The sequence below is a fragment of the Lipotes vexillifer genome, unplaced genomic scaffold (genome assembly GCF_000442215.2).
Source record: "Lipotes vexillifer unplaced genomic scaffold, Lipotes_vexillifer_v1.1 scaffold897, whole genome shotgun sequence".
In the NCBI taxonomy this organism is placed as follows: Eukaryota; Metazoa; Chordata; class Mammalia; order Artiodactyla; family Lipotidae; genus Lipotes; species Lipotes vexillifer.
The window spans coordinates 354,461-375,126 of NW_006785587.1; the positions used below are offsets into that span (position 1 = coordinate 354,461).

At 39.4% G+C, this 20,666-nt stretch overlaps 1 protein-coding gene across 1 annotated transcript in view; it reads right to left on the reverse strand.

The window, feature by feature from the left end:
- The window catches only part of PLCH1 (phospholipase C eta 1), a 110,578-nt gene extending 105,685 nt beyond the window's left edge, over nucleotides 1–4,893 (reverse strand). Inside the window, 2 exon segments of the mRNA XM_007457643.1 lie at nucleotides 2,556–2,798; nucleotides 4,755–4,893. Coding sequence (XP_007457705.1) covers nucleotides 2,556–2,798; nucleotides 4,755–4,890 — 379 coding nt within the window. The 5' untranslated portion in view covers nucleotides 4,891–4,893.
- Between the last annotated feature and the right edge of the window lie 15,773 nt (nucleotides 4,894–20,666).

Sequence of the window (20,666 nt, forward strand, 5' to 3'; positions counted from 1 at the left end):
AGGGAACACTACTCATTCTATGAGGTCACCAAAGGCAGACAAAGACACTACAAGATAACTACAGACCATTACCTCTTATTTACACTGATGCAAAAATCCTCAACAATATATAGTTGATCCTTGAACACCAGGGGTTTGAATTGTGTGGGTCCACTTATATGGGAAATTTTTTTTCAATAAATAAGTGTTACAGTACTACACAATCTGCAGCTGGTTGAATCCACAGATGCAGAACCTCAGATACGGAGGGCCAACTATAAAGTTATACTCAGATTTTCAACTGCTCAGGAGGTCTGCACCCCAACTCCTGCATTGTTCAAGGGTCAGCTGTAATAGCAATACAATTCAGCAGCATATTAAAAGGATTATACACCATAACCAAGTGGGATTTAGTCCTGGAATACAAGGATGGTTCAACATATAAGAATTGATCAAAGTAATATGCTGCATCAACATAATGAAGAGAAAAACCACAATCATCTCAATTGATGCAGAAAAAGCATCTGACAAAATTCAACACCCTCTCATGATAAAAACACTCAACAAAATAGAAATGGAAGAAAACTACCTCAATATAATAAAAGCAATATATGAAAAAACCACAGCAAATATTATATTCAATAGTTAGAGACTGAAAGCTTTTCCTCTAAGATCAGGAACAAGACAAGGATGCCTGCCTTCACCACTTCTTCTCAGCATAGTACTAGAAGTTCTAGCCAGAGCAACTAGGCAAGAAAAAGAAATAAAAGGCAACCAAATCTGAAAGGAAGTATAATTGTCTGTTTGCAGATGATATGATCTTACACATAAAAAACCTTAAAGACTTGCAGAAGAATAGAGCAATACCACACTTCCCACTAATTTCTTTTACTTTGAAAAAGTTATTTTTCATAAAAATACATTAACATGTAATAGTTTATTACAATTTTTAGTGAGGTATTTTTGAAATTCTCAGATTTAATGTCTTATATGACAAATATCAATAGATTGAACCCACATAAAAACTCTTTGGAGTCTTCAGTTTTTAAAAATGCAAAAAGGGTCCTGAGATCAAAGTCCAATTATATGTTAATTTCTCTTGTCAGAGGTTGGTTTAGGAATGGGTCTGTAATAGCATTTCTGGCCATTGATGAGAGGTAGTCTTTTGTGGAGCTCCCGGGAAGTTTTTCTTTGCTCTTAAAAAAAAGGGGAGGGTGGTTTATGAGAAGAAACTTTGTTCCCTCTGGGCAGGACTTCTCTGTGTTTAGAGCTGCTGCACTTCTCTTTGACCAAAGGGTAGCCAGCTATAGGACCAAGCTAACATGCTGAGAATGGCAGAGCCTAGGTCTCTAATGACATTACCTAGGTCTCTAATGAGCCACTGAATTAACTAACCCTGGAACCTCTCTATCTCAGATCTCTTGTTCATTAGAAAATGAATATTCTTTATTGTTTGAGGCACTGTTAGTATCGTTCTGTGGCTTGCACCAGAAAGCATTCTCAATGATTCAGTATTTGTTTTTTATCAAATGTAAAGGAGTTAGGAACCAAACTAGCAGGAAAAAGCACAGAAAGTTAATTCCTATGTTTATGTTTTGTTCATTTATGAATCCCAGTTGCATTTATCTGCACGCTGTGAATACTGATGAAAACATCATGGCTCATCAGCTTAGACCTTACACTGTCAACATCCTTTCAGGGGCTGTATATTTCCAGTCTGCTCCAACAATGCCCTTGGTGAGGGATTATAGCCAGAGCAGCACAAATTTACCACCACTCTGGGAAAAAATTAGGGTGCACATTCCAATGACACCCAAGGAAGGAAGTGGTACTATTTCCTACATGGAGAGGGGGAACATGTATTCTTAAGACCATTCAAAATGTGAGGAAGGGAACCAAAGCGGTCAACGAACCTAACATTCTCACTTTACAGATAAGGCAACTGAGCTCAGAAAGGCCATACATGTCACAGATTGTGAAAGTAAATCCAGTCCCCTCAGAAGAAGTCTGCACCTCAGTTCACGCAAGCTTAAGTTTCTACATGCTCTATGCATTCATTTACTTGGGGTGGGAGTGAGGAGGGGACAGAAAGGTACTAAGGGTAAAGAAAAAAAACAGCAATGGGGGGCTTCCCTGGTGGCACAGTGGTTAAGAATACGCCTACCAATGCAGGGGACACGGGTTTGAACCCTGGTCCAGGAAGATCCCACATGCTGAGGAGCAACTGAGCCCATGCGTCACAACTACTGAAGCTGCAATTTAGAGCCCATGAGCCACAACTACTGAAGCCCGCGTGCCTAGAGTCCGTGCTCTGCAACAAGAGAAGCCACCGCAATGAGAAGCCCGCACACCACAACGAAGAGTAGCCCCCACTCGCTGCAACTAGAGAAAGCCCACACACAGCAACAAAGACACAACACAACCAAAAATAAGTAAATAAAAATTAAATTAAATTTAAAAAACAGCAAGGAAAGTGGATTTAAGCCTCAAAATTATGGGAAAAAAATATAATCTAATACACACACACACACACACACTCGCACACAGTTTAGAATTAAAGTTCTAGGGGGGATATTGGTCGTGGGTCCTCTGCCTTTTGGCAAGGGAATCTTCATCACTGATGCCGGCCATCAGGTACTTGAGGCCTGTGATCCAGGTGCGGGCCTCCTCAGGGTTGGAGGTGATGAGGTCCAGGGACTCCATGTGGTTGCCATGGTAGATGGTGAAGCAGCAGCTGGGATCAAAGTTCCCCTCAGCCTGTCTGTGGAATATTTCAGACTGCCGACCCTCGGTGACTTTGTAAATGGAGTCAATAAGTACTGTGAGGAAAGAGATACACAGTTATGTGGCAGGTGAATATATGTAGGCAAAGCAAAATCATCTTAAAATTTAAAAATCAAATTCATTGTCTGTGAATTGTGATATTAAGCCCAAATGTGAAATACAAGCTCTGTCATTTCCTGCTAGTAACCTTCTCCTGTACAACTTTACTCTCCTGGACAGCCAGACAACACCCTCCTGGGTGTTGCATCAGGGTATTGAAATTTATGATAGGAAGAGAGATATGCCCAGCAGGACAAGAAGGTTGGTAGAAAAGGGGGCTATGAATATGTCAAATGTATAGTTTATACGTTTATGCCAGGAAAACATACAAAGACCTAGAGCCAACTTTGATGTTTTACAATATGCATAAAACAGCTATTAAAAATTGAAGGGAAAAAAAAATTGGTGGTAATCAAATAGCATACGTAAATGTGATTGGGATTTATAGAGAGAAAGCTATGAGGGTAAAGGCACAGCGGGGCTTAGAGAGGCGGAGGGGAAAACACAGTGGCAGCCCAGGGAAAGGGACATAAAGATACAGAAACATGAGGCCCGCTCCACAGATGTTGAACAGGCCATTTACACCGGACTGAAAAGCTCAAGAGGGAGAGTAATGGGAGATAAAGCTGGAAAGAGATAAATTGAGCTGGAGGCTAGATTATGAGGAGCTGAAGTAACAGACCAGAGATTAGCATTATTTAGGTAGTGGAGCAACGCTGCCAGTGTGTGTCACAGAAGCACTTGCAGAGCGGATTACTTTAGACTAAGACAGTATTTTTTGTTTTTTGCTTGCTTGTTTGGGGGCATGAATCAGAAGGGTTGCAATCTTACTGATTGCCCATATACACTGTCCACGCCTCTGCTCTGCCTTAATGGCACGGTCTCAATTTGTCTTTCTAACTCGTTCTCCACATGACTCACAGGGAAATGAGCCTATGCCCAGGCCCTGGGCAAGTTCTAGTGGGTCCAAGCCAGTGGGGTGGCCCCACTCCTATGTCTAACCAAGGAGACATAGGCACCCTGCTTTGAGAGAAGGGCGTGGAAAGGGGTTCTTCCCTCTTGAAAAGGAAGCACTGAAGAGAAGGTCCCTTTCTGCATCTTCACCATCCTATCAGTTGTGAAGCCAGGTTGCTGCTTCAACACGCAAGGGACAGAGCCAAGGGCACTCAGGGAAAACAGAACTAGAGACTCAATGTCCCATGCCTGAGGCCGGCCAATCTGAGTTTCTTGTTATGTGAGAGAATAAATTTGTGTATCACGTAAGCCTAATTAGTCGAGGTTGTCTATGAGTTGAAGAGGAAAGCATCTTATCTGATAGGGGCAGAAGAAACTAGCAAAATGGAGCTTGGTTAGGAGACTTTGCAATAGGCCACCGGAAAGGTGAAGAGACCCTGGACGAAGAAGACCCCCGTGAAAACAGGAGGGAGGGAGCAGATGAGAGAGACACTACAGGGGACTCAGCAAGGACTTGGTGCTGAGGGTAGAAGGTGTGCGAGAGAGGCTTTACAGAGGAGACAGATCAACGCTATTTTACTTGATATCACTGAAACAATTTTGTTAATTCATTCATCAGTTAACTGTGCTCAGAATATGTCAAAACACTTTAAATCCCACTGGATTTATGATGTCCTTTACTTTTCATAGGAAAATAAAAGACGTCAAGTTATAAAACCTCGCATCCCAACTAAAAAAATACGTCTCTAACACAGGGGAAATATTACCGTTTACAGCACTCATGGATAAGAAAACTTTTTATGTATTTAAATTCCTCCAAAGAATTAACAGAAGTAAAAATGGTCATCACTTATTCTGTCTCTTCACATTCTCTAACAACTGACCCTAAAACTTGCAGAAATATGAAAAGTCTACAGATCTGAAGCTTCAGAGCCCATCCAATGGAACCCGTGTGTTATTCTGTCAAGCCAAACAGAGAATTCAAAAGTTAGTCTTACTTTTTGCCTTCTCGCTCTTCCTGGAGGGTCTCCATCGGAGGCGGGTCCGGTGCTCATCCAGGTAAAAGAGTCGGACGAGCCCTTTGGTGCCACGCTTCAGTTTGATCATCTGTGTCCCGGACTGCATTACACTCATGCATCTTTCAACTGCAAACAAGATTAGAGTACATTCAGCTCTCACACAATGCAGGTGAGTCCTGGTGTTCAGAAACCTTACTGTCAAATAAAACTTCTGATCACACCCTAAAGGCTCAAGATCCAGAAGACAAATTTAGAAGAGGTAATCTGAGGAGAGAGTTGTTAAAGAATTGATTCATCAGGCTTAAACCAGTAAAAAGCCTTACTGATAGAAATAAAATTCTACTTCTAGATAAACAATGCATTACTGTTGAACAAAGCATCTTTTGTTCTAGCTGGCAACATGCTTTTTGGTATAAGATCGATGATAATTTGGTGCTTGAATTTATGTTCATAAAGCAAGTTCTCAGACTTCATGTTAAAACTTGTGAATTTTTATATAGCCAGCAGTAAAAACATCTTATGATAATGCTTCAAAATGCAATTAACAAAAACACGACTGGCAAAATGTTTTAACAATTGTTGAAGTTGTATATGGGCTCACATAATTTTGTGTATGCTTGAAAACAGCTAAATAAATGTTTTAAAATGTGATGAGGGGCTTCCCTGGTGGCGCAGTGGTTGAGAGTCCGCCTGCCGATGCAGGGGACACGGGTTCATGCCCCGGTCCGGGAGGATCCCACATGCCACGGAGGGGCTAGGCCCGTGAGCCATGGCCGCTGAGCCTGCACATCCTGAGCCTGTGCTCCGCAAAGGGAGAGGCCACAACAGTGAGAGGCCCGTGTACCGCAAAAAAAAAAAAAAAAAAAAGTGATGAGGAAAAAAATCAAGTTTTCACAATTAAACATAAAATATTTGTTAATGAATTTAGCTGCTAGGATTTTCTAAGTAGAGAAATAACTTGGTGATTGAACTCAGATAATATCCAAATCACTTATTATCCAAGTTAATGCTATCATTTAAATTCTCCTCTTTGAGATGAACCTTGATGGAAGTGAGCATCTGTATCTGTTGGTGTTGTCTGTTTCCCTTTCTTTGTTAATAGCACCCACTTTTCCTTTGGAAATACTTCTTTCCCATTCCATGTGCCTTTGGTGGCCTGTCAATCACCCCAAGCAAGAAATGGCCACCTGACTTAAGCTGAGAGCAAATCTGACTCCCTTTCAAGGAACATATACCCTGAGTAGAGCACTGAATGAAAACAGAACTGAGTCATTTCAAAGTACAAGATTTAAGAGACACTCCTGGTTGGCCACCCCAAGATGTTACAGTTGTCACAGTTACTCTTCCTGAAGCTGGCAAATTATTCCATTTTCCCCTTGGTTCTCCAAGTTATACAATACTCTTCCAAACGCCCTTTTCTCATTGCATCAGCCAGAAACAGCTTCTGTTTCACCGACTAATATACATAGGCACAGATGCAACCATTAAAGCACTAGGAACAACTGGCTCTGAGTACCTACCTGATCAAGCAGCCTACCATTAGATAAAAGAAACACAGTAAGTCAACTCCAACAATGTTAGGCTTCGGCTTCTTTGACTAACTTGTTTTTACTAGGAAAAAACCTGATCCCAAAGCTTAACACTGTATGCACAGAGTACTCAAGATAACTTCAACATAACCATCTTCCACTATTTCCTCCATGCAGAGCCTTTCCTTCTCCCAAGGAAATCAAGGAAGAACTGCACAAAATCAAGCATGGTTTCGGGATTTGATTCTGCAAGAAAGGTGAAGTGTAGGTTGCTCTTACCCATTTCATATGACATACCAAATATACAAGTAATAAAATACTGCTTAAGAAAAAAAAAACACGCAAACTTAAAATGTTTACTTTGAAGACCAGAACAAAATTTGAGATTTGGTTTCATGCACATTAGTAAATTTACCTACCACTGAGCACCATTCATTTAGGTAATGAAAGCCACAGATTTGAATTCTTGACAGTCACCCTGACCATCTCACACCAGTAATTAGAGGGAGAACAGAAGACAGCCAGTGTATCAAGATAAAATCATCAAGTCTAACCACGCAAGCCAAAACTCCCAGAAAAATCTGTTAGAACTTCTTTGGCCACTGACCTTAGGTCACATCACTAAGCAGATATTCACAGTCACCCGCTGCACCATGCACAGGGCTATATAATGAGGTGAAGCAGAGAACAAGGAGACTTTGACTTAAAGAGGTTAAATTTCAAGAGCATGAAACCTTTAAAAAGATAACTTATAAATGGTAGTTTAGAGCTATGATTCAGAACAGTGTTTGGATCTAGACAGCCTGGGATAGAACTCCATATCTGCCACTTATTAGCTGTAGGAGGTTAGGCACATTATTTAATCCCTCTGTGCCTCTATGTCTTTGTGTATAAAATGGCAATAATGTTACCCCTTGAAATGTTGTTGAAGACTGAATGAGTTAATTCATGTAAAGTACTGAAAATGGTGCCTGGAACAATATAAACACTATAAATCGTAGCTATTATTACAGTTTTATCACTGATATTTTTAAAAATAAATGCCAAGACAAAAATACATGAGAGTCCATAGTAAAAAGAGAATACAGTGTGCTGGGATGGGGTTGAGTGTAGTAATAAAACATTGTCAACGGAGGCTTGGGGACAGGAAAGAGCAGGGGTATGATCAGAGGATAGGAAAAGATGGTCCTCTGTCTACAGTGACCTAAAAGGGAATTAACAGGATATTTGATTCTTTGGGCCAGATAAGACTAGGTGTCGGGGGTTAGGAATGCTGGCCTAAGATTGAAATCCAACAGCAATAAGAGATCCACTCGATATTTCTGAGCGAAGGAGTAGTGGGATAAAAAAACATAATTCAGGAAGATGTCTGTTTGGGAAAAGAGAATAAAATGAACTGTGTATACCAGAACAGAAAACTGAATTAACTGTACCATCAGAGATCTAAAGCAAAGACTACAGACCTATGAAAAGGACCCTCTATATATCTGGCATGGTGCCCTCTATTTTATTCACACTGCCCCTTCTTTCCCGTTACTTTTCACAGTCCCATTTCTTTTCCCTGAAATGGAACTGCTATGGCTACAATGTTCTCAGCATTTTAACAGGAAAAGCACAGTGATATAAAAGTTTAATCACTTACTTGAGCTAATAAATACCGCCTATCACTTAGCATCATCCAAAGAAACCCAAACATTTTAGAAAGTGGAATCCAACCCCTTAGAGAGGGAGTGTGTTTGAATAATATATTAAATATTCGCTAGCTTCACATTTATCCCACCAACTCATCCATGGGCTAAAACTCCAGCATTATCCGTTGCCATGAACAAGTATATATGATCAAAATATACTTGGCAGAGCTAGGGTATGAAACAATGTGGTGCTTAAAGTGTTTATGTAGTTGCTTTATGCTTTCTCCATGATGTTCCCTATCACACAAAAAAAGCCATATTGTCAGTCACCTTGAAAGAATCAAGTCTAGTGAAGTCTTGAAAGTCATCTAAGCCCATTTCTCCCTTCCTCAAACCAGAAAGTCCATTGGAGCTGTACAGCTAACCAGAGAAGGAGAACCCTCCTTCTTTCTAACTCATTCCCACTGGGTAATAATCACCCATGTTAGAGACAAAATATTCTTCCAGTGTCAGCTAAACTACTTAAGCGGCAGCATAATCTCTTCATGTTCTACCTTCAGTTGAGATAGGTAACAGTACCCACTATAAAAGTCACTCACCAGCCATGCCAGGTCAGTAGATTCCATAAAATAGGGAGACAAAGGCAAAATTCCAGGGGCAGGAAAACAAGGGAAGAGTGCCAGAGGCTTAGGATGATGTAACCTCATCACACACATTTCCATTGCTACAAGGTATCTGGGGAAAGTCTGCAAATGCAGGTTACAGATTCAGGCAGCTACAGACTATGTCTCTGATATCACATTCTCCCTGTGGTAGCCTTAATATTTTTAGAAAATAAGTTTATTTGGATACAATGCAGCAATGTTCAAGAATATTAAGGGAGAAACGCCCATCAGCCCATTACATAACACACATACTGTTTTTGTCTATTGCGCTCCAGGCCTCAATATGAATACAAATTTGACATATTTGTTGCAATCGTGATATTTCAGCCATTTGGCACCCTGCTTTTTTTTCGTCTGTATTGTAAACAGCTTTCCATGTTTTTACAGACTCTTAATAATTATTATTTTAATCGCTGCATAACAGAATAGTATAAATATTTAAAGAGCAGAACAGATGAGTAGAGGACTACATTTCTAACTTTACTACATAATTAGAGTTTTAAAACTCTCAGAGTCTCATCTGTAAAATAAAAGGCCTAACAAAGTGGTCTATAAGGTCCTTTGGAATTCATCTCTTTAAAAGGGATTAAATCAATCATTTCTGCCACAGTTAGTTTAAAATAAGTAAATTTCCTTAGGGTTTATCAGTTCACTAAGTCCCTCAAGCAGAAAATGCTGTTAAAAAATACACTTTCTATCTGAAGCATTGTAGTAGAAAGTATCATTTGCGGGGAGAGATGCCCAACATTGCCACTAAGTCTATATGGCATCCAAGTGGGTTCAAGTCTTTAGGCCAAGGTCAAATCAGAGAAAATCACATTCTGTTAGGAATACCATACATGCCACCTGATGACAGCTTTGAGATATAACTTACATACATTAAAATTCAAATGTTTTAAACGTACAGTTCCATGGCTTTGGCATATTTAGAGTTGTGTGATGATCTAATTTTATTTTACTTTTTTTTTTTTAATTTATTTTTGGGTGCGTTGGGTCTTTGTTGCTGCACGTGGGCTTTCTCTGGTTGTGGTGCGCAGGCTTCTCATTGTGGTAGCTTCTATTGTTGCTGAGCACGGGCTCTAGGCATGCAGGCTTCAGTAGTTGCAACACGTGGGCTTAGTAGCACGTGGGCCCTAGAACACATGGGCTTCAGTAGTTGCGGCGTGTGTGTTCAGTAGTTGTGGCTCGTGCCTTTAGAGCACAGGCTCAGTAGTTGTGACGCACGGGCTTAGTTGCTCCACAGCATGTGGGATCTTCCCGGACCAGGGATCGAACTCATGTCCCCTGAATTGGCAAGCAGATTCTTAACCACTGTGCCACCAGGGAAGTCCCTGATGATACAATTTTAGAAAATTTCCATCACCCCAAGAAGAAACCTCATGCCCATTTGCAGTCACTTCCCATTTTCACTCACAGTCCTAGACAACCACCAACCTACTTTCTGTCCCTACAGATGGGCCTTTTGCAGATATTTCATATAAATGAAAATCATACAATATGCAGCCTTTTGTGTCTGGCTTCTTTCACTCAACATAATGTTTCTGAGGTTCCTGTGATGATTGTGTTCATTTGTTTTGTCTTCTCTTTCGCCTTCTTCCCTGACATCACACGAAACTCTTCCACTGCCACTTAGGGTAAAAGCGATGCAGAATGGGAGACTGGCTGAATAAAATAATACACACATAACACAAGGCAGTACTATGCAACTATAAAAAATAATAAGATCTCTATGAACTGATACGGAGTTTCCAGGAGATAATAGTAAGTGAAAAAGGCAAAGTGTTAAGTAAGCATATATACATTTATAGTATGCAACTTCTTGTGTAATAAAAAAGGAGGGGATTTTTTTAATATACAAATATTGTTTATCATTACAAAAAGAAATATAAGAAGGACAGCCCAGAAAACAGTGAAGCTGGTTACGTATAAGGGTGGGAGAGAATTGAGTGAAGAGGGTAAGGAAGGGACTGATACCGCTCATAGGATCCTACATGTTCAAAGTTAAAGTTGAATCAGTGAGAATGAGAGGAGTGGAAACAAACACAAAAAGTAAACAAATTCATACACACATAGACACAAGTATTTGTGTATGTATTTGTATGCTTGTGTGTACATATACACAAGCATACAGATCTTGTATTTCCTAGATCTGTTGTCTAAAAGGCCAAGAAGCAAAATCCCCTCCAATAGTAATAAGCACACCTGGTGCCCTGCTCATCCCCTGCTCTAAAGGTCACCTTGAGACAGTTTCTCACATACAGCCTCATGGCCATCCTGTGCTGAGGCCATACAAAAATATCACTTGCACTCTCTTGTAAACACATCTATTCTGGGACACTGATCAACAAAAACTGTGCAGAGCGGGCAAAAAAAGAAAAAGTCCAGATCCTCTGCAAGAGAATCTTTTCAGCCAAAAGGTACATGAAAAATGTGAATTGATTTCTTGCCAGCTTCCACAGATCAGGGTAAATCTGTGCGGCTGAAAGGGATTAGTTTCTGAAAACAATTTCATTTCTGTATGGAAACGGTACCAAACAATGCAGGTAATGTTTCTGTCAAAGGAAGGAAAGGGAGATTTCCTAAAATCATCAGAGCAGAAGTAAAGGGTATGCTTAAGTCTCAGCATAGACCAAAAACATATTTTGGGACCTGGTACATAGTGAATCCTGAGACACCTTGTTGATGGGCTGGATGACAGAGTCAGTCCAGATTTAGGGACAGAAGGGGGGGTAGCAAAAGGAGCTCTGGTTTGGGTTCCATCACTAGCTGTGTGGACTTCAGAAGGTCACTGAGTATTGCTGATTATCCTACTTCCCTCAACCTAAAAATACATTTTTCTCTAAGTTCTGTGATCTGGCTGATCTGGCTTTCACAAATATTATGTTACCTTTCGATAAGCTGAAAGCCTAGTTCAATCCAAAAGCCTATCAGAATAACTTTAAAGGAAAAAAAAAAGCTGATTAATATCTGGATCTCTTACTACAGATATGAATTTTCAAAATGATCTTTATATAAAATATAACTGCTCTCACAGGGAATGGCTTCCACTTGAAATGCTCTTTCATGCCAGTAATAAGGCCTTAAAGTCAAATAATATCAGCTTATAAGTGTGCTTACAAACAGCCGTGGAGAGCTCCACTGTTATTAAGTCATGATTCTTCCCAGTGAAGAGCAAACAATGTGAAGTTAATTGATTTTTTTTTCATTGCCTAAATCACTCCTGTGTAGAAGATAAGATTATCTGAAAGGCTTTTAGAAATTAATTGATTAGCAGTAACATTCTAGAACTTGTTTGCAAACTCTATATACACATAATCACAATGTTTGCAAAGTTGATAAATACATATGGGAGGATTTAGGTCAAAGAAAGGGTGAAATGAATTAATCAGTAATTTTTTAAATGTCAGAACCTTTTTTCTATTTTATTACAGCCTTTCACATGATACTTTCTTTTTTAACAAGACCTGTTTTATATTCAACAATTGTTTCTGGTCCATAATTGTTAGCCCTGGGGAACAATTGAAATACAAACAAGAATTCATAACAAGATGATTTTGTTGGTTTTATTTTAATGTTATCCCATGGGGAAGGGCTATATGAATTAATTTTAAAATTCTAAATTTAGTTCCATCTACTATGTAAAGAGTTTTCTAAGTCAATATAAGAAATGACAATGTTGTCACCATTCAACAATATGGTTTGTATATATATATGTATATGTATGTATATACATACATAGACTATAGATCCTGTTCTGTCATTTATTTAATGATATGACATTGTACTGAATACTTGGGAGCAAAATTCCCAAGCCACAGTAAATACCGAACTGTATTTATAAAGACCATTGCCATCCAGCAAGGCTCTTTCATGGTTCTTCACCCTGGCTGCACATTAAAATCACTTGGGCACTTCCTTAAAAGTGTTGATCACAAAGACCCACCACATACCAATTAAATCAGCATCTCTCAGGGTACAACTGGACTGGGCATCTATTTGTTTGTTGATTTGTTTAGTCCTCCCAGGGATTCTACTTGATATCCAGAGTGAAGACTACTGACATATATTATGTGACTTATTCCTCTTAATATCTCTGTGTAGTAGGTAGAGATAATTAATTGTCTCTCATTATAGAGTCAGAGAAATGAAGAACCTGAGGTCAGGTTCTGAAGTCATAAAGCTAGGAAATGGCAGAGCCAGGTTTGAAATCAGGTGCCCTGAGCCCTGGAGCAACTCTCATTCTGTTCCATGATGTGGCCTGCCTGCCTTCAAGCCCTGTATAGGCTGCTAACTGGCTCATCATTGATAAGTCTTTCCAACAGCTTTGCCTCCAATTTTCTCATCTATAAAAACAAGGAATCTGTTTGCTGGTTCCTTAGACCCTTTCTAGCAAATACTAAAAATCTATAATATACCAGGTCTAGCTTTTGTAAACTTTATCACAGTGATACTACAACTTCGTGGGAATGACAGCTCTAGTAAGTAGTATGTAAAAATAACAATAAAATAGGGGTGGGATGCAGAAAAAATAGGGACAATAAGGAATGGGGGTGGGGAATGTGGCATGGATCAGGTGAACTCCAGAGAAGACAGTTTGAGCCTGACCCCTGATGAAAATAATAAGAGCACTTGGTGCATTTTTTACATTGTTCTTGTTCTAGGTTTGTGCACATTTTTTCTTCCCACTGTTGTATGCAAACAGTAGCTGTGATTACTTTAAATGAATGATAAATACTCTGTTTACCACAGTAAAAATCAGACCTTGACATTTCTTTTTAGTAACTAGAAAGCCAGTTTCATTTATTGCTTACTTCTCAACTTAGTTGTTTCCTTGGTGACATTGGACAAGGGGACTTAGTGAGGCTTAACCTTCCCTAAAACCAGTAAAATATTTTCCCTTAGTTCTACAAAAACTGCCATGTCAAAGCACAAAAGCATCTCTACTGGGCATATTAAAAAGAATAAAAAGTTTACTATACCATGTATTAATTTCAAACTGCTAGCTTGTTGTTTGACTGATGGTTAGGTCAAAATGGAAGGGTACACAGCTGTTAGGAGACGGAAGTCAAGTATGATCCTTGGACAAATCCAACTTCTCTTAAGGCAGCAACTGGTCCCCAAGCTTGGCTTTCTTTGAGATAACAGACTCCCAGACCATGTCTCCAGAAATCCTTGTTGCTTGAGAATCTGTATTTTAAAAGCTCTGGCAGATAATTCTGAGGCCCATTTAAGTTTGGAAAACAGTTCCAGGCATCATTACTACTCACCATACCTGTTTAGCATGTGGTCACTGGGAGCCAATCAGCTTCCTAGGTACAGCACTTAATTCAGAGTCACTTAAATGAGAAGCAAAGGCTTACTAGCTCGGTTGTATATTAGGATGTTAGCACAAAGTCTCATCCCCTACTGAAAAAATATGAAATATCCCAGTTAAAGCAAGGGTTAAAAGATATGAAAATTCAAATAATCGTTATTGATTATGTCTCTATAACTTCTTGTCCCCTTGGGAGCTGCTCATCACCTCACAATTTCAGATCTACTCTAACTTGTAATTAGCTGCTAAGTAGGGCAGAGGTGCTTTCTTAGTTTGGAGCCTTATGACCAGTCCGCATTTTATCTGATCTCACCTACACCCCAACCAGAGACACTTCTTTGAAAAGCAAGATACCTCGACAGGAAACTTACACAGTGGGCTACACACACTAACACAGAATAAGTGTCTGTTGAGGTTGTTAGTGTCTCATTTCTTTCTTTCTTTCTTTTTTTTTTTTTTGCGGTACGCGGGCCTCTCCCTGTTGTGGCCACTCCCGTTGCGGAGCACAGGCTCCGGATGCGCAGGCTCAGTGGCCATGGCTCACGGGCCCAGCCACTCCGCGACAGGTGGGATCTTCCCGGACCCGTGTCCCCTGCATCGGCAGGCGGACTCTCAACTACTGCGCCACCAGGGAAGCCCTCATTTATTTCTTAAAGTCACTGTACACACTTTTCACTTACCTCCTGTGTTGTATTTTAATTGCATTTTAAAAGAATGTCTATTTTGTACTCTAACAAATTCATAAACCCCTAGCAGTTCCCAGTTCTTACACTTAAGCCTCTATATCCCTCAGCAACCACTGGTTTGCGGAGTCGATCCTTTTTTGCCAAAAACAGCAACAGCAACAACAAAGTCAAGAAAGTTTCATTGATTTCATGCAAATTGTCCTAATTTTGTCCACAGAAGTCCTACCTCTGTGTGCCTGTAAGGCTTTCTGTCTATGAGTCAAAGAACAGAGAATGGAGGAAGAGATCACATTTTCTCTAGAAAACAAAGAGCTTCCCTACCCCCAAGCCTTTTTGCTTTCAGGCCAATGGTCTCCCAAGGGCTGAAGGAGTCAGAGACCACCTGCTGAGCTGAAGCAGGCCTGGCACCTTCCAGCCACAGCCAGTTGGAAACCAAGTTGTACGGCATTTAAAGCAGGCACCTTATTTCTGTGGCAGGTGGTTTTGTGGGGCGGGGGGAGAAAAAAAAATCCATGATAAAAAAAAAAATAGATCTCCCTGTGGTAAGGAAAATGCCTAAGCATATCCCCTCAGGTTTATTTTTCAAAAATTGTTTGCCCCTCACCCCGACCCTGGTCCTAATATCGTAAGCTTTTCCTTTTTTGTTTTTTTAATACCACGTAAACATCACTAAGTAACTGAGCATTCACCATAGCTTATTTGTGGCATTTTGATTAGAGTTGTTATCCCAAATCACTGACTACAGAGCTTAAAATCATTTTTTTAAGTAGAAAAATCTAAAAATGGGAGAAAGATGAAAAAACCCGAAAACTTCTTTTAAGCAAAATTTGCATGTATAATCAGAGCAGATGTGCTATAAAGTTTTCTAAATAGTCAGTCCCTCCCCCCATAAAAAGGCCAGCATTAAAACTGAAACTAACTGGTTACAAGACTCCTTGAGTCTCTCTGCATTCAGAAATACACTAACACACGCCTGTGCATGTGAACACAAACATTCTCACACTTCTTCAGCAGTACAAGGATGCCCACCAAGCAAGAACAAACAGGGCTGAGAAGTGTCCATGATCACCCTATGACCGGTGGGGTAAATCTTGGGAAGCATACAGGAATTGACAAGGGACAGAAAACATGTCAGGGATGGATCAAGAAAGAATAGGAAATATTAAACACAATGGTGGCAGGGACAAGAAGAAGCAACTGGAAGCAAAACTTTCGATGGTGAAGAAGAGAGTCAGTGAGAAAGAACCAAAAGATAAGAAAGAGCTGTGGCCCAGGAAAAAAGCAGGAGGTAGGCAGAAAGTTGATGAACACTTGACAGCTGTCTTAATGCAGAAACATAGGACAATGGGAGAGTCATATATGACATCAGTAGTCAATGGAATGCAGGACCTATTTCAGCCACTATCATCTACACAATTTTAAGCACGTAAGCAACGCCATATGACTCAGTCTGTCCTCATAGAAGCTTTTCCAGAGTAAGGATTCTACACTTTCTATAACATAGGCAAAGGATAGAAGTCCTAATGGAAAAGGATGATAAACTTAACTACATGTAAAAATACCTATATAAACCATAAACATAATTCAAAATTAGCAAAAGATTAGGAGAAAACATTTGCAAAGAGACATAACAGAAAAAAGGATTAATATCCATGATCTAAAGGGTTCCTGCAAGTCAACAGGCAAAAGGATAAGAAGAGACAATTCACAGAAGAAATGACCAATAAATAGATAGAAGAAAATGCGTAACCTTACTCATGGTTAAAAGCTTAAAGTAAAAAGTGAAATGATATTTCACTTGATAAGCACAAATTTTAATGTGAAGAAAGCTATTGTGGATGAAGTTGCAGGGCTAATAATAAGATTATAAATTAGGTAACATTATTTGAATCAATTTAGCAATATTTACCTACATTTAAAATAAACATGCATTTTGAACTTGCAATCATAGTACCAGGGCTTTATCCTGTACAAATACTGGCATAATAAAGCAAGAAATAGAGGTAGTATGGCTGATCACTACCACCTTGTTTGTAATTGTCTAAAAACAAACTAGAAACCACCTAAATGTCGATGAGGGCTGATTAAATAAATTATGAGTTAATCATAAAATATTATGATGTCATTTAAGATAATACAATAGGTCTAAATTTGCCAAAAGAGAAAACTGTCCAAGATACATTATTAACTGAATAAAAAGTTACAAAGCAATATTTAGAGCATGACAATTCTATTTGAGTTTTGTAACATACATAAATATATGTTATATAGTCTTGGAAAATTTCTGGAATTTGTGGAAAAGGAATGGTACTTAAAGAGGAAGAGACAACGGTCCTTCAATTCCTAACTTAAAGCCTTCTGTACAGCTACAGGATTTTCTTGTCTTTGCCATAAGCCAGTACTGCTTTGAAAAAAATTTTTTTAACTTATGGGAAGTGTTATATTTACTTTAAAATTGCATGTAGTTTGCAAGAGCAAGCAAAATAAAGTATTGCCACTCCTTTGCAATTCTGCCAACTGCAAACATGATGAAGCAAAAAAAAAAGAAAGTCCAAAGACCTGCATTCAAATCCTGGGTTCATTTCTCAGTCACATTGTCACCTGGCCTACCTAGCTGACTCTGAGCCAGTCACCTCACATGTTAAACACAATAATCATGGTAAAGATTCAATGAGATGAAGTATAATAAGTGCCATGCTCAATTCTCAGCACACATTGCACCTTCAACAAACACTAGTTTCTCTCCTTCCTAAATGATATCAGAGCTCAGAGAAACTAGCAGCTCAGAGTATTGTCAGCAGACTCTGAATCACTGAAAACTCTATGGCAGGACAATACAACTGCTTCCAGATATTGAAGGAACATTTAGTTTCTATACCACCCTATGCAATGTGGCCTAATCCTGGGGTATTGATTCCAGTCCACACACAGATGACTCCAAGTGCAGATCTCCAGCACCATTCTCCACCTTCAGTTTCAGGCGTCTACGTACAACTGCCGGATGACAGCGCTGGGATATCTAAGAATCTTAAACATCACATCAATCCTAAACCTGCTCCTGCCCCAGCCTCCCCATCTCAGTAAATGGCTTCACCAACTCCTAAATTGTTTAAGCCCAAAACCAGAAGTCATCATTGTTTCCTTTCTCCATCCTTCACAAAGTCTTGACTCTTCATCAAAAGCACAACCCAAATTCACCATTTCTCTCTGTCAGTATGGCAACCTGGTGATTCAAACCCCACCATCATCTCTCTCCTAGATGTCTAAGCATTCCAGCTGACCTCTCTGCTTCCCCTCATAAAAGTTCTCCATGTCATAGCTATTGTGGTATTTTTTTTCTTTTTCTTGTTTTTTTTTTCTGTAGGTCCTTGTTGTTTATCCATTTTATATACAGTAGTGTGTATCTGCTAATCACAAACTCCTAATTTATCCCTCCCCTATCCCCTTTGGTAACTGTAAGTTTGTTCTCTATGTCTGTGAGTGTGTTTCTGTTTTTTATATAAGTTCATTTGTATCATATTTTCTTTTCTTTTCAGCTGCATTGGGTCTTTGTTGCTGCGTAAGGGCTTTCTCTAGTTGTGGCAAGTGGGGGCTACTCTTTGTTGAGGTGCACGGGCTTCTCACTGCAGTGGCTTCTCTTGTTGCAGAGCATGGGCTCTAGGCGCACGGGCTTCAGTAGTTGTGGCACACCAGCTCAGCAGTTTTGGCTCGCGGGCTCTAGAGCACAGGCTCAGCAGCTGTGGTGCACGGGCTTAGTTGCTCCATGGCATGTGGGATCTTCCTGGACCAGGGATCGAACATGTGTCCCCTGTACTATAAGGCAGATTCTTAACCACTGCACTACCAGGGAAATCCCTGTATCATATTTTAGATTCCACAAATAAGTGATATCATATGGTATTTGTCTTTGTCTGACTTTCTTCACTTAGTATGATAATCTCTAGGTCCATCCACGTTGCTACAAGTGGCATTATTTCATGCTTTTTTATGGCTGAGTAGTATTCCATTGTATATATGTACCACACCTTCTTTATCCATTCCTCTGTCAACAGACATTTAGGTTGTTTCCATGTCCTGGCTATTGTGACTAGTGCTGCTGTGAACATTGAGGTGCATGTATCTTTTCAAATTAGAGTTTTCTCCAGATATAGGCCCAGGGGAGGGACTGCAGGATCATATATCTCTATTTTTAGCTTTTTAAGGAACCTCCATACCGTTCTCCATAGTGTCTGTACCAATATACATTCCCACCAACAGTGTAGGAGGGTTCCCTTTTCTCCACTCTCTCTCCAGCATTTATTATTTGTAGACTTTTTAATGATGGCCATTATGACCAATGTGAGGTGATACCTCATAGTTTTGATTTGCATTTCGCTATTTAGGTCTTCTGCCCGTTTTGTGATTGGGTTGGATTATTTTGTTGTTGTTGTTATTAATGTGGTATTTTTTAAAGGTCAAGTAGACTTTTCAGAAAAATCCAACAGCCTCTCACAATAAGTATAATCAATCCCAAACTCCTCGCTACAGGCCTACACAATCTCCCTCCAGCCTGTCTCTCTTACTCCTCTTCCTATGATCACTGGGCTCCACATGGTTCCCCAGTTCACTGTGACTCACTGTCCCTTCTCTCTCGAATGCTTTCCCTCCATATTTTTGCAAGACTGACTCCTTCTTGCAATTCAGGTTAGAATTAAGTAAACCAGAGGAATAGGTCCTGATCACCCAAACTGGAGAGGCCTCCTGGTTGTCTATTATTAACAGCGATTTACTTTATTTTCTGTCATTTCCCACTAAAATGTTAGCTCCATAAAAATAGAAATGTTTTATTCACTCATGATTCTCTGTGCCTAGAACAGTGCCTGGCACACAGTGGTGATGCCACACATTTTTGTTTATTGGATTAAAGATTTTGTGGTTCCTGATGAACAGATCTAAAAGAGATCCCCGACTGTTATCTGTCGCCATGAAAAAATAGTATTTATGAATAAAAGCTGGGGATTGATTTGCGTTTATCCCAGGAACAGCGATTTCTTTAGCATTTAAAACTAAGGTTAGAGTAAGAGTCAATATGGATGATGAGAAATGGTAACTATCAGCTTAGTGGCAATCAATGCATCGTCATTTCTGCTAATAATGAATAATATGACTGGCAGTGTTTTTATTAGACCTTTCAGAGTATAGTGGAGTCACCTAGCTGGCTGGAGGGCTCATCTAATTAAAATATTTTATTCTCCCAGAACTTCAAGTTAAGTATAAGTAAACTTCCTAAAGCTGTTCGTGAGCTATCCATGTGATTTCACTGTATTATGAATGAGGCAGCATTATTATAAGCCCTTTCAGTTATTCTGGTGACTCATCCACTCATTTGGTATCTACCATCTATATTTGCTTTTTTCTGACTCCTGCACTTTAGTGAATCACACAAAAGTAAGGCTCCAACATTACATCTGTATACTGTACATGACAAGAAAAGGAGAAAAGACTAGAAGACTTTATACCAAAATGCCAACTGTAGTCATTTCTGGATTACAGGGTTATGGATGATTTATAATTTTCTTCATTTTCTTCTGTGTTTTCCATTGTTTACAGTTAACAAGCAACATTTTAAAAATAACTTTTTTGTTTAAATATCTAATATGCTATTTGCCCATATGGAATAAGAACTGAAAAAGATTTGAAAATTAAAAGACAAATACTAAAATGCCTTAATATGATGGAGAAAGTTTTTAGAATTTAAAATATTCTTTTTCAGTTACCACAAAACTACTTCTAATCTTTAATTTTGAAGAGAAAAACATCTGCCTCATTCCTAAAAGCCATTTCTCTTAACCCTAAAATTTGATCCAAATTTATTATTAAAAATTTTACTGATCCATATTTAAGCCACATTTGCCTTAGAGCCATAGCAAAGCATAAGACAGAAAACAATTCTGGTAATTTTGGTAAATCCAGAAAAGCATAGTAGTAGATCCAACAAACAAATCACAAGCCTTAAAAATGGGATGGGGCTTCCCTGGTGGCGCAGGTTGAGAGTCCGCCTGCCGATGCAGGGGACACGGGGTCGTG